This window comes from Rhyacophila brunnea, unplaced genomic scaffold (genome assembly GCF_057557595.1).
Source record: "Rhyacophila brunnea isolate RB1 unplaced genomic scaffold, BYU_Rbru_1.0 scaffold_7, whole genome shotgun sequence".
Taxonomy (NCBI): domain Eukaryota; kingdom Metazoa; phylum Arthropoda; class Insecta; order Trichoptera; family Rhyacophilidae; genus Rhyacophila; species Rhyacophila brunnea.
Genome location: NW_028233339.1, coordinates 34,682,974 through 34,696,016, shown reverse-complemented (window position 1 = coordinate 34,696,016; position 13,043 = coordinate 34,682,974). Strand labels below are relative to the sequence as shown.

Sequence of the window (13,043 nt, the reverse complement as noted above, 5' to 3'; positions counted from 1 at the left end):
GCAAAAGAACAAAAAGAGGAATGAGTGGAAAAGGAAACAGACAAGAATTAATGATGTGATAGAGTTTGCTAAAAACCTCAAATGGAAATGGGCTGGACACATAACTCGAAGAAAGGACAATCGTTGGACAAATTTAGTCATCCAGTGGTATCCAAGAGGTATAAAACATCCGCAAGGTAGACCTAGAGGCCGCTGGATCGATGAAATGATAAATTTCTGCGGAAAAACTTGGCAACGCAATGCACAGGAACGAGAGAAGTGGAATCAGCTTGGAGATTAGCGAGGCCTTCATCCAGCAGTGAATAGATTCAGGCTGGTGGTGATGATGATGACATAATAAAATTAAAAAAAAATAAAACCTATAATTCTTTTTAGCTTATAAATTGTTTTTTTTTGGCTAGGTAAATAAGATACAAATCCACATTAACAAAATATCTTTAGAGGCAGAAAGATGCAAATCCACACTACGATTTTTATTTTATTTTTTTAGATATAAAATTGTATTATATTTATTCCTTTGTTACATATTCCAGAAGTACTTTAATTGAATTAGAATAAAAAAAATAATGATCAGTCTATGTATATTTTCTTAGAAGTTATGAGTATTCGTTTAAAATAGGTATAAATTGTTTTTTGGCTCTCCTGAACAATTGGGTATTTGGCACTTGCATCCGTCTGCCTCTGAGGTACAGATATATACGTGACTACGTGAGGTCGTAGGTATCTTATCTATGTATTCGACCAAAAATTGCTTCGCGACTACCTACTCAGTCAGATCCATTGAAATTATTGATACTGGACAGTGATATAAAATAATTATAAAGGACACCCCTATAAACGTCGAAACAGCTGTCAGTGCTGTCACCCGTGTCACCTATCAATACATCGTACTCTATTATGTCAACAATGTAAAAGTCAATTTTTATTACTTTTGTCGCCTTGATTCGCGTATCAATTAATTATAATCTGAGTTCAGACGATTATTTTTGTTTACAATTCATAATAGAGGAATTTCGTTGTTGAGATTCTAATTGATGGGATTAACATTCATGTTATGTTATAAATAACCTAAATCTAACAATGTTTACCGTTGGAAAATGTACGCAGATGTGCCCGCAAGAAGAGGTTTTACTGTATGTAAGCCTAATATATTATTAGTAAATACACAGTCAATTAAATAATAACCATATTTTTTTTATTATTACTTCCATTATAAAATATTAATAATATATATCAATTGACTAGCACTAGTGAGTAAGTGACTTACTTACCATTGACTAGCTTCGATTCATTACAGCGTCAGTCCATTAGATAGTAAATCTAGTGACTTAACTAATATAGCAGGGAATATAGGAATATTTTATTTCTTTAGGCGAGAGCGCGAAGGTCTGTTACATCCTTTAGAAGTTATGCATGGAACGGAGAAACAAAAGCTTCCAAAAGCTGATCCTCGACGTGTGGTGAAAAGCTTCAGTCGGTCAGCTGCTGGAAACAATTTAGCCAATCCAAATTTATTACGCCCAGCAAATGTTTTATCGGATACAGTTCGATATCTGTTGACAGAGTAAGTACATTAATATAATTTTACTAATCAACCTGCACTCTTATTCCAATGTACCCACCGCATGTGGAATATATCGCTCCACAATTATCAAATTGTTATTACCTTATGTGCGCCCTAGAGCACCTTTGCGTGCAAAATCACTGCTCTAGGCAATTGCCCAACTTTTTTTGAAAGACCTACCTAGCTGGCCGAGAAAGAAAAATTACAAAGTGTAATCGGAATGCCACCTACATAATAATTACCGCATTTAAATAACATGCTAATTATATCGAATGGCCAAATAATGAGGGCACAAATGGGTGTGCCGTCCGCGTGGAAATGATTAACCAACATTTTTTGTTGCTGCAAAAAGTAAGTAAAACTCTCACTACTTTGACCGATTCTATGCCTTCAGCGAGTTTTCTCGCTCTATGAGGCCGTGATCGACAGGCCACACATACAAATTTCACGAGTTATCTCGTCCAACATTAAACTCAAATTACTAGCCACTGTTGATTGATTTGCATACTCTACAAACGTGTACACCCAGTGACATCTGTTTGAATAATTATGAAATACTAAGCCATAAATTATTGATATTACAGCGATTTTAGTAAGAGCTTCACTCTACATTAAACGTTAGTCGTTAAAAATCTGCGACCTGTCAGATACTGCCATAGTAATATCGTGAGGCATAGAAAAGGTTAATAATAACTATGGCAGAAAATCTAACCTCGAGGTAATAACAAGTTGATCACCTGCTCATTATACATTCCACTCGCGGTCGGTGCAATGGAATAAAGGTGCTGATGTGTTTGTGGTAAAACTCCATTACAATGGATTTTCACAACAAAGTTTTTGTTAATTCTGCATTTTGGTGATATGTATTGAATAATAAATTAATGATAATATAAAAATGATATCATTAATTTATTTCTATTTCATCACGAAAAAATCAGACATTCTTATTTCTCAAGTAGTATTAGAGACCGACAACTATAACTTGAGGTGCGACGGTTTAGAAAACTAATTGCTCGTAATACACTAGCAATACTCACTCTGTCACACTAGTGCCAAACATCAACTTGTAGTTTGTCAGTCTATTTCAAGTGAGTCATTCTGAATATTATGATAGCAATAACTACTAATAATAATTAATACTATGTATAAATTTTATATTCTAGCGTCGTGAACGATAAGCAATTCAAATTATTTTACATTTATGACTTTATCGCAGACAGATTGAGATCCATCGGTCAAGACATGGTTATTCAATCTTTTCCTTCTTCTGACAGAATTAAAATACTGGAACCGATTGTGAAATTTCATATTTTATATGGCTACAGGTTTGTGGATTTATTATAATGTAAAACATATTATATATTAAACTTCATGTCACGTGATAATATGTATGAATGTACCACTCTATATGTAAAGTTCGATAATTTGGGCAGGAAACAAGAAAGAGTAGAAGGGGTTACGAGCGAGACAAAGCGATGCAGTCAGCGATATCGATCATGAAAACATTAGCCCCACCCACGTTATGCTCATGGGGAAGAAATAAAATAACCACTATATTTAAAACTATACTGCAGACGTCTAGTAACACTCGTCTCTTTCGGTGCTGTAAGCAAATCAAATAAAATAATTATGGCAATTTTCAGTTAGGGGCTGAGAGGGGGTCAGATAATATGATGTCATGATTTCTGATGATAGGGCTAGGGGGAGGTGTTCTTATTTTTTTCATCAATATTCCATGAGAACATTATAACCCACTGATATCAATCATTTTTAACGAAGAGGTACTTAGAAAATGTGATGTTATTTGTGAAGTGGTAAAAGATTTTGACAATGAAGGAGGGGAGGATGAAAATATTTATATATCGTCTGATGTCATTTCATCTCTTTCCATGCTTTTCGTCATGCACCAGGTTTCCGAGCTATACGACAACTGGTCCTATGAGCATTTTGTACAAAATATATTTCAAGTGTCGGTTCAATGCCTTGGAACGTAGCACTTTCATGATAATGATGCGAAATTTGTTGCCTAGCACAAATCTTTGATTTCTAGGCTCTCTCGGGAATGGGACAACTGGACGCCAGGACAATTGGGCGGCGCACTGTCGAACGACATAAATAGACGTTTGTTACGATTTTATACAGAAAGTAGACAGGGAATTTTAATCAGTTTCTCTCTAGTACTATCACTAGTTTTTATCTTTTTGATCTTAACATAATGTTTTTTATTGCGGATTGAGAATTATCATGCCTATATAAACATATTGTACTCTCTTCTCGTTGGAACTTAAACACATGCACAATTAAATCATTATTTACGTGTGCCTATTTAAATTCTCACGAAGTATTTAATAATAATATACGTAATTGAAATATCTCTATATATATAAAAATCTCGTGTCACGATGTTTGTGGTCGCACTCCTCCGAAATGGCTCGACCGATTTTTATGATTTTTTTATGTATATTTTTTAAGTATGAGAATAGGTCAACAAGTATATTTCATACCGCTAGGTGATTAGGGTATCTCTATCCAGAAAAAAATTTCTTTTATTTTTTTGACATTTTTTTTTTGTATTTTTTTTATTATTTGGCATCTAAAAATACCTATAACCCCAAATTTTCACCGTCCTACCCCCACCCTCCCATTTTTTTAATTGCGATTTTAATATTTTTGTATGAACAAATTTAACCGTCATTCGTATTTCAAACAGAACGAAATTATTTATGTTGTTGAATGACAGATGGCGCTACGTCCGAGAAGAATTCAAGAAAAGCGTCGCGTCATTTTGACATTTCATTCTGCATATCACAACGCAGTGCGTGCAAAATTTTGTACGATTTATTTTAATTTATCTATTTTTGCGTGCGTGTATTACAGTACAAAATGCCAGCAAGACGCAAGGGGGCCATTTGGGCCGTCGAACGAATAAAGCCACAAACATGCGAAATAGTAGAGCAGAAAGAACAGACGAACAAATCCAACAAGATAACAAAAACGTGCGTGTGAGCATGTCGCAATTGCGTGCATCTCAATCACAAGAGGCACGAGCTGAACGAAATCAACAACGACAATTGGAGCGGAGCCAAGCGCGCCGGTTCGTAGTTAACACACGCAGAGCAAATGATTGACAACGCCAACAAGTACATCGAGCATTTACATCCGCTTCATTTCTTCGTCTCGCATTCGAATACGAGCCAGATATTGAATATTCCGCTCATCCGAAAGTGCTGATTGGTGCTATGGACAAAGAATGTCTCCATTGTCATGCGCTCAAATTCAAACATGAGTCAGCCGGGATGTGTTGCACATCAGGAAAAGTGCAACTACCAGAAATTGAGATACCACCAGAACCATTGAACGGCTTGCTCATCGGCATGGTTCCAGATTCAAACCTGTTCCTGAAGTCCATTCGCACATTCAATTCATGTTTCCAAATGACTTCATTCGGAGCAACAGAAATAGTTCATAATACTCCGGCAAATGGTCAACAATTCCATTCTACGTTCAAAATCAAAGGCCAGGTATACCACAAAGTAGGCTCATTGCTGCCAATGCCAAACGAACCACATATTTTTTTACAAATCTACTTCATGGGCGGTGAGGACATCAATCGTGTGGATGTACGTTGCGGCTACAATAACCTCAATTCGCCTAATGCCAGGCGTATCGTCGGCAAACTGGACGTCCTATTGAATGAGCACAATGAATTATTGAAATTCTTCAAAGCACACATGCACGAATTGCAAAGTGACAATCACGCTATTGTCATCAGTCCTGATAAAACATCAGCTGGAGAGCACGTGCATCGATTCAATGCACCTGTTTTTTATGACATTGCTGGAATCATGGTTGTCGACCGCAAATCGACGCAAGAATTCGTGATTCTAAGAAGAAACAATAATCTGGAGTTCATCGCTGACACACACCGTTCATACGACGCTCTCCAATATCCGCTAATTTTCTGGTAGGGACAAGACGGATATTGCATAAACATTAAACAACGAGATCCTGTCACAGGTAATTCATTCATTATGAACATCATTACTCATTTTGAATTGAGAAAATGAATGGTTGGTGTTTTTTTGTTTTTATCGGCGGTCATCGTCTACAGCGCTCCATTCCTCTTTCTGTCATAGATCCCATTCCCACATATTATATGATTCAAGATCCCCAGATATTTTTTTTTTTTTAGAATTATTAATAACCATGTCCTTGCTTTTTCGTACAAGGTGGTTGTTAGTAATTTTGAACAATCACAAACACCCAGGCTTTGAGAAAAACACATAAATGTTTTTGTCATGACCGGGAATCGAACCCAGGAACTCTCGGGTGGAAGGCGAGCGCCTTACCAACTGCACCACGAGAGCCGCCTGATCCCCAGATATTATAGATACATTCGTTATTTTTTATTTAACAACCAAAATATTCACTACAAATAATTTATATGGCAGAACAACGTTTGCCGGGTCAGCTAGTAAATAATAATATTAAATATATATTTTTAAAGTGCCTATAATTCACAAACATCTATCGGCGCCCAGTTGTCCTGGCGCCGAATCGTCCTAGACACGCTCTTTCACTGTTACGAGAGGACTCCGGGTACACGAATTTCTTGACCCCTCTAAAGCCCTGTTGAGTGTCCAGAATGTATCTCAAGGTCTGTCCGACCCTCTTGATACAACCATATATTTGGTTTTGTTCATGTTAACAGTAAGTATCTTAAGAATTGTGCTGGCGTTTTACTCAAGGTCCACAAATACTTCTCTGACAGTATTTTTGTTCTGGTCTATGATAATTTATAGTTATGTTACCTTATTGCTGAAACCATTTTGTACGTCAGTACATATAAGCTTTTTACTGTGTTTTTTTTATGTGAATCATTTTGTAAGTATCGTAATATTGTGAATTTTAATCTACATACAGTATATATTTTGTTTTTTTAGATTATGTGAAGAGGAATTGCGTAATTTCGACCCCGTACTGAATAAAAAGCAATTGAGAGAATATCTAAAACAGTTGCTCGTCTGCTATGATGACATTCAAAATGAATATATACCTTCAGACAATGTTTATGGAATGCAAGCACTCAATATGCAAAATGTCAACTGTATTAGTCAACGTAATGGAATTACTGAAAGTCGGAAAGAAGAACACAAAAATCGTCCAATGATGGAAGCTATTTACATACTAAGCAATATTGGAGAAACTGAGCCATTAACAAGATATTTAAACCTGCCACAATATTTAAAGTAATTCCTTTGTAATATTGTAATGTTTTTTTTCTCCAAGACTTCCGTCCCTCACATACTTTCCCCCAGGTCTTCTATACTTTTTGTTGACTTGATACTCCTGCCCAGTGGAGAAGTTAGTAGTTTTCTAAACAATATTTAGAAATATGAAGATGTGGAACGGTCCAAGGGTGAAATAATACTTTAATAAAGATGTCAAAGTGGAGATTAATAACGCGAGGTAATGATGTATTGATGAGATCGATATGATCAAGAGATCAATTATAAGACTTCACTGAGAGATTTGATTCGACTGGAATAACGGCTGTACTATGTCGAGTGAAGGACTCGTGACAATAGCAGTACTTACGTCTCGTGACAGACTCTATTAGTGGAGTGTTAGTTCATAGATTGTTCTTCTTATTTATATTAAATGCAGTATGTATATTGTCACTGTGCTGACCAATTGACATAACCCTCAAATATCAAATTGTTCAGGAAGTGAAAAAAACTGTGGGCATTGGATTTACTTATTATTTTATACATATCATTTTATTACAAATTGAGAATTTTCTTTTATTGACACATCAGTGGCTTGCGTTTAGATGGTTACAGCATTTGGCTGGAATATTTTTTGTCAAGTTACAAGTGACTTAAAAAATAGTTTTGAAATATTTTGATATGAAATAATTTTTTGAGATTTATGATACTTGGCCAGTTCGTGTAAGAGTATGTAATAAGTCCATTGCCATCAAAATGTCACTTCGGTGAAAAGTGAGGGTTACGCCAATTGCCCTGTACAGTGACGATATATATTGTCGTAATTCTCAATCAAAACAAACTGTACTGGTCTAGTTATGAATGACTATGAATTACTGAATATTCTGACAATTATTATTGCTAATGTTTTGTTTTAATAACAAAACCTACATATTAAAGTGTGTTTGCGGAATCTGCACAGCATTAGAGCAAATCCTTTGCATAAGAATGTTTTAATGGACGAAGGTCTTGGGTAAATTATACGTGTTTCTGTTTCATGCTGTGATTGTGTTTGTGAAAAAAATGTGTATGTGAAATCCTTGTGTCACTGTTGTTAGGCTTGCGAAATCGAGCTGGTCTTCCATCGTCGTTGTGGCGATGGTCTATTTTCTGGTCGCTGTGGAGTCCATGGTGTCCTGGTGATGGCGGTGTGCATTCATGATGCTGGTAGTCGAAACGTAGAAGCTTTGAAGATCTGATCAATCTTGGCAACATAACTATTATTGTATTTGTAACTCAATGATGACTTATCGCATAGGCAAAAAATTCTCAAAGAGGCCAGTATTTCAGATTGCCACGTACCTAAAACTGCCAGTGGTTATATTAAATTATTTGATTTATCAGCTAATTCAGTTTTCATACCAGTATAAAGACTGATAATGATAATGGTGTGACAACGAAAAAAGCTACCAACGAATAAATCAATCTATAAAATTTAATATTATAAATTATATCATCAGCAATACCGCAAATTGAGCCAAATTTAAAAAATATTTTTTTTGTTGCATTTTTTAAAGGTGTAAACCAAGCAATACATATTTAATTGTAAAAATTCAGAATCGGCCAATAATTTTATAGTTATCAGCTTAAATCAATACCATCGATGAACCATCGTGGAACTATCATATTCGAATTATGTGAAAGCAAACCCGAACAGTAGCAAAGTTTTTTATCTCTCCTAGATATTTTCATAAACAGTGCAGTATTGCACTCACACTGACGATATCCTTTTTATAAAATATAATTCCACTAGTAAATACTATTAATGTAGGTACATAATTTGTTTTATATGTTTCAGAGCAGACACATTAAAAGTTGCCTATAAAATTTCTGTATGTCACATCCAAAGAAATTATATTAGAGAATTAAAACTATTAAGTCAGTTGCCGGCACTATGCATGTGCACTGCGGTGTTACATCTTCCTCAGATCAGAAGGTAAATTCCCTTTCTTCCACTTTCATTATTAATTGTCTATTACAATTTACCCAAGAACAATCCTTTATAGTTAAAACAAATATGCAGCCCAAAGAGTATAATATTTATCATTATCAGTAATACAACCCGGCATGTCCCCCACATCCTAAAGCGGACCCCCAGACTAAGATCGTTGGCGGGCCCCCTACATACCACTAAGGTTAAAGGCAGTATGACGCTCTATAGTAGCGTTTTCCAAATGGTGTTCGAGTTAAAATTAAGAGTATTTTGTGTACTTTAGGGATATTTTGTGTTCATGGGTACATCCACTTGAATTAAGGATTTGTCGAGTATCGAAAATTACATCGCACACCCACTACTCTCGAAGTAAAATAACACCGCAGGCGACTTTTTTTACTATTAGTGTAAATTTGTGTTGCGTGTTTATCTTACTTATCTGGTCTACCCGTCACACCGGGCCCCCAGGCTAAAGTCCTATCAGCTCTCCCCTTGTGGGGGCCATGCAACCCGGTGTGAGTCTTAACCACCTAAAGCAATGATACTCAACCTTTTTTTTCTTCGGGCCAAATACATATATTTGCAAAGTAATGCGGGCCGCATTGTGTGACAAAAAAAATCATGAAACCCCCCCTTTTTTACAAAACATTTTTGAGATTTTAAAAATTATGCTTGTTTTTTAAATTAACCATAATGACAATCCTCTTCGGGTGTCACTATCTGTGCGTCAAAGTCGAAACGAATCTCAAGATATACGAAATTCCTGATAATAAATGTGTATCGGGCCGCACATAAAAGCTTAAAGGGCCGCATGCTGGTTGAGTATCGCTGACCTAAAGGAAGTGATTCCACTCCTCTTTGTCTGCCGTAAGACTTCTTTACTGCTGCATGAATATTCTGTTTTTTTTTTCTATATAAGTAATTAGAAATTTGTTTTTGTTTTTCCAGATATGGAATGGTAATTATGAGTCACGCATTTAACAGCGCTGCACTGACGTATCCCATAGAAAATTTTATGAAATGTTTTCTCTATGAAAATGTTTTGGATGTAACTAATGAATGCCGACATTACGGAATCAATGTCAGAAATGAACAGATTTCTTTTATTAAGAGTTCTTTCAAATCAAATGCTACAATTGTAAGTTGTATGGATATCAAACAATATACATGATCAACTGCTTATTATCAAAATTCAATACATATTGGCTTGAAATTCATTTGTTTTCTTATTAAAACAATAATAGCCTCAATCAAATCCTGAGCTATATTTCCTTAGAGATAAATGGGCTAAAGCAGGGGTAGTCAACCTTTTTTTACCTACCGCCCACTTTTATACATTATGTTAATAGTAAAATTTTCTAACTGCCCACCGGTTCCACAGTAATGGTGATTTCTAAAGTAGGGAGGTAACTTTACTTTATAAAATTTATAAAGCAGAGTTACAGCAAGTTAAAGCATATAATAATAATTACTTACCAAATACTTTATGTCACACTTTCGCTAAGTTTGGCAGAATAAATCTTGATAAATCAACTTACTGTAGTTAAATCTATCTTTACATTTATACTTTGTATACATAGAAGCATGAAGTCCGATGAAATCACATTAAAATTATTAAGGAGATCCCTGAGGAATTTAAATTGTCACAGGGAATTTTATGAAAACATAAAAACTCCTACCGCCCACCATGAAATCTGGAACGCCCAATAGTGGGTGATAGGGACCAGGTCGACTACCCCTGGCCTAAAGCATGGGTTCCCTTGTTAGGAGTTCCGAAGCTTTTTAAAGAATCACTGTGCGAATTTTCTCAGTACACCTACAACTAATTGCCAAGGTGAAAAAATAAAAATTGTTTTTAAAGGCTTTAATCACAGACATGGCTTTACTCTAAATTTCAAACGACGACGTTTATGGCGTATTAATATATTATTTTATATGATCATGAATTAATGTTGATTACTAAGGTGAAAAGAGGTTGAGCATAATATGTGTACATGTTTCGTACAAAGTCTACAGATTGTTCATACTGAGTTTTCAAAGACACCCTAAATTCTTAATTTTCGATATTTACACAGCACATAAAGGCAGCCAGTAAAAATTCATCATAGTCACACTGGTCTATGTATGAAGAATATTGTTAAATTATTGCATACTTAGTAGGCTTCAATTGTTGTTAAAACTAATATTGTTTTTTTTTTCAGCTTCCTCCAAAGAAGCTACAATTATTAGAAGACTTGCTGATTCGGACAAGAATAGAAAATATTCTTGCAAGATGAATAAATTTCATAATACATAATATATTATATTCTTGGATAATTAATTTAGTTAATAAAGGTATTATAAAAGGCCATGTTTTTCAAAATTATGTATGTTCAATTATACTGGCATTTAAAATGACTTAAATATTTCAATAATTTATGTATTTCATTACATATTTTTTAATAAAAGGTTTTACCAATGAACATAACTTCCCTTGTATTTTTTCTTACCGATATAATTAAAATCTTCAGGCTCTGATGCATAGTATGCCACTAATCAAATGGAATTAAATGTGCAACAGGTGTGCTCAAGCAAGTAGCGCATTCAATAGCAACGAAAAGGTGAAACAAAAACAGACCTACAAACTTATCTATAGAATGGATCGGGGAACCACTTTCGAAAACTACCCAATCAAGACTCGCAATCTGAATCGCAACGACAGAATCTGACATTCGAATGACGTTTTCAAAATGGCGTCCATAGTTCCATTTTTGACCGTTCTTTAGATAAGTTTGTAGGACTGTACATATTTTAACCAGAAATCAAATAAATAAAGTTTTTAATGTTGTTTCCTACAAAGCAAAATTATTTTGAGTATTGATTATCTACACAAAAAACTAGCAGTATTAAATTTGTTTTATTACATTCTTTACCAGGGGTAGTCAACCTGGTCCCTGCCGCCCACTAGTGGGCGTTCCAGCTTTCATGGTGGGCGGTAGGGGTTTTAAAAACATTTTAATTATGTTTTCATAAAATTCCACGTGACAATTTATATTTAGTATTAACTACAGTAAGTTGTTTTGTAAAGATTTATTCTGCCAAACTCAGCGAAAGTCTGACATAAAGTATTTATTATTATATGCTTTAACCGCTTTATAAATTTTATATAGTAAAGTTACTTCCCTACTTTATAAATCACCATTACTGTGGAACCAGTGGGCAGTTAGAAAATTTTACTACTAACAGAGATACAAAAGTGGGCGGTAGGTATAAAAAGGTTGACTAGCCCTGCTTTAAAGTGTTGATACTTGATCGATATCTATGGTATCAACAGACTGCATTTTGATTATAAATAAAATTATATAGGCATCTCGATAAAAAAATATATGATGATGAAGACATTGTAGGTATAAATCACTGATAAAGCAACCATTAAATTATTTAAAGACTATAATTATTTACTACAATATACCTACCTATATTGTGCAGTTTTCATACAAATTTTTTAATAACTATTATCGGAATTAAAAAAAAAAACCATTTTGATCACAGAAAGTAGCTCTGCATTAATTAAATTCTCGCATCTGTCATTCGATTTTAACCTATGCATGGCTTTCGCCCTTAGTTAGATTTATGTAATATCGACATTCTATGCATCTGGGCCTTAGGTGAACTTATGTTTGTATTTAAATACAAAATATATTTAGTAATAAAAACAATTTTTTGTTACCGAATTATAGAAACATAGTGCCATACGCGGTCCACGAAATTAATAGTATTTAGGCAAAAGTCATAGTATGCGTAGCCTTCGGTTGAAAATGTGATCAAAAATAATTCTTAAATACTTCTCGAAGTTTTAAAAAAAAATCAGTTTTATAAGTTCCATTCCGAATCAAGATCAGCAAATTCTAGTGAACAAAAAATTATGTTTTTGATTGGAACATTTTTTTCTTTCAAAACTTATAGTACAGGGATGGCGAACCTATGGCACGCGAGATGATTTTGCATGGCACGTGAATGTTTCATTTTGAAAAGAAAAGAAATTACTATTTTATATATTATACTTAGTGTTTTCTTTAATAAAAAGTTTTCAAATAAATATATAAGTACATACTTATATAGATATAATATTAAAAATAATAATGACATAGCCATGTGTATAGTGCCAGTGCCATAGGTTCACCCCTGTTATAGATCCTTCCATTAGATTTTTCAAAAAGGTACTGATTATTTTATCCACCTGGTTCTGTCTGAAATTGAAAAGAGTAGATATTGCTTGTTTATGGGAATAATCAATTAA

The 13,043-nt window shown here is 34.5% G+C and overlaps 1 protein-coding gene across 5 annotated transcripts; it reads left to right on the top strand.

Moving 5' to 3' along the window:
* Window positions 1–854: 854 nt before the first annotated feature.
* Window positions 855–11,231, top strand: LOC147064778 (SAC3 domain-containing protein 1). 5 transcript variants are annotated; one of them, XM_085958076.1, is made up of 7 exons: window positions 855–908; window positions 1,373–1,564; window positions 2,728–2,889; window positions 6,508–6,813; window positions 8,630–8,767; window positions 9,713–9,902; window positions 10,966–11,231. In XM_085958076.1, the coding sequence occupies exons 1-7, from the start codon at window positions 898–900 to the stop codon at window positions 11,038–11,040; spliced, it is 1,074 nt and encodes a 357-aa protein (XP_085814202.1). In that variant the 5' UTR covers window positions 855–897; the 3' UTR covers window positions 11,041–11,231. The 5 variants fall into 5 exon arrangements, with proteins under 5 accessions (XP_085814202.1, XP_085814201.1, XP_085814203.1 ...); XM_085958075.1 differs by having other exon boundaries at window positions 855–1,133; XM_085958077.1 differs by having other exon boundaries at window positions 855–1,137.
* The last annotated feature ends 1,812 nt before the right edge of the window (window positions 11,232–13,043 follow it).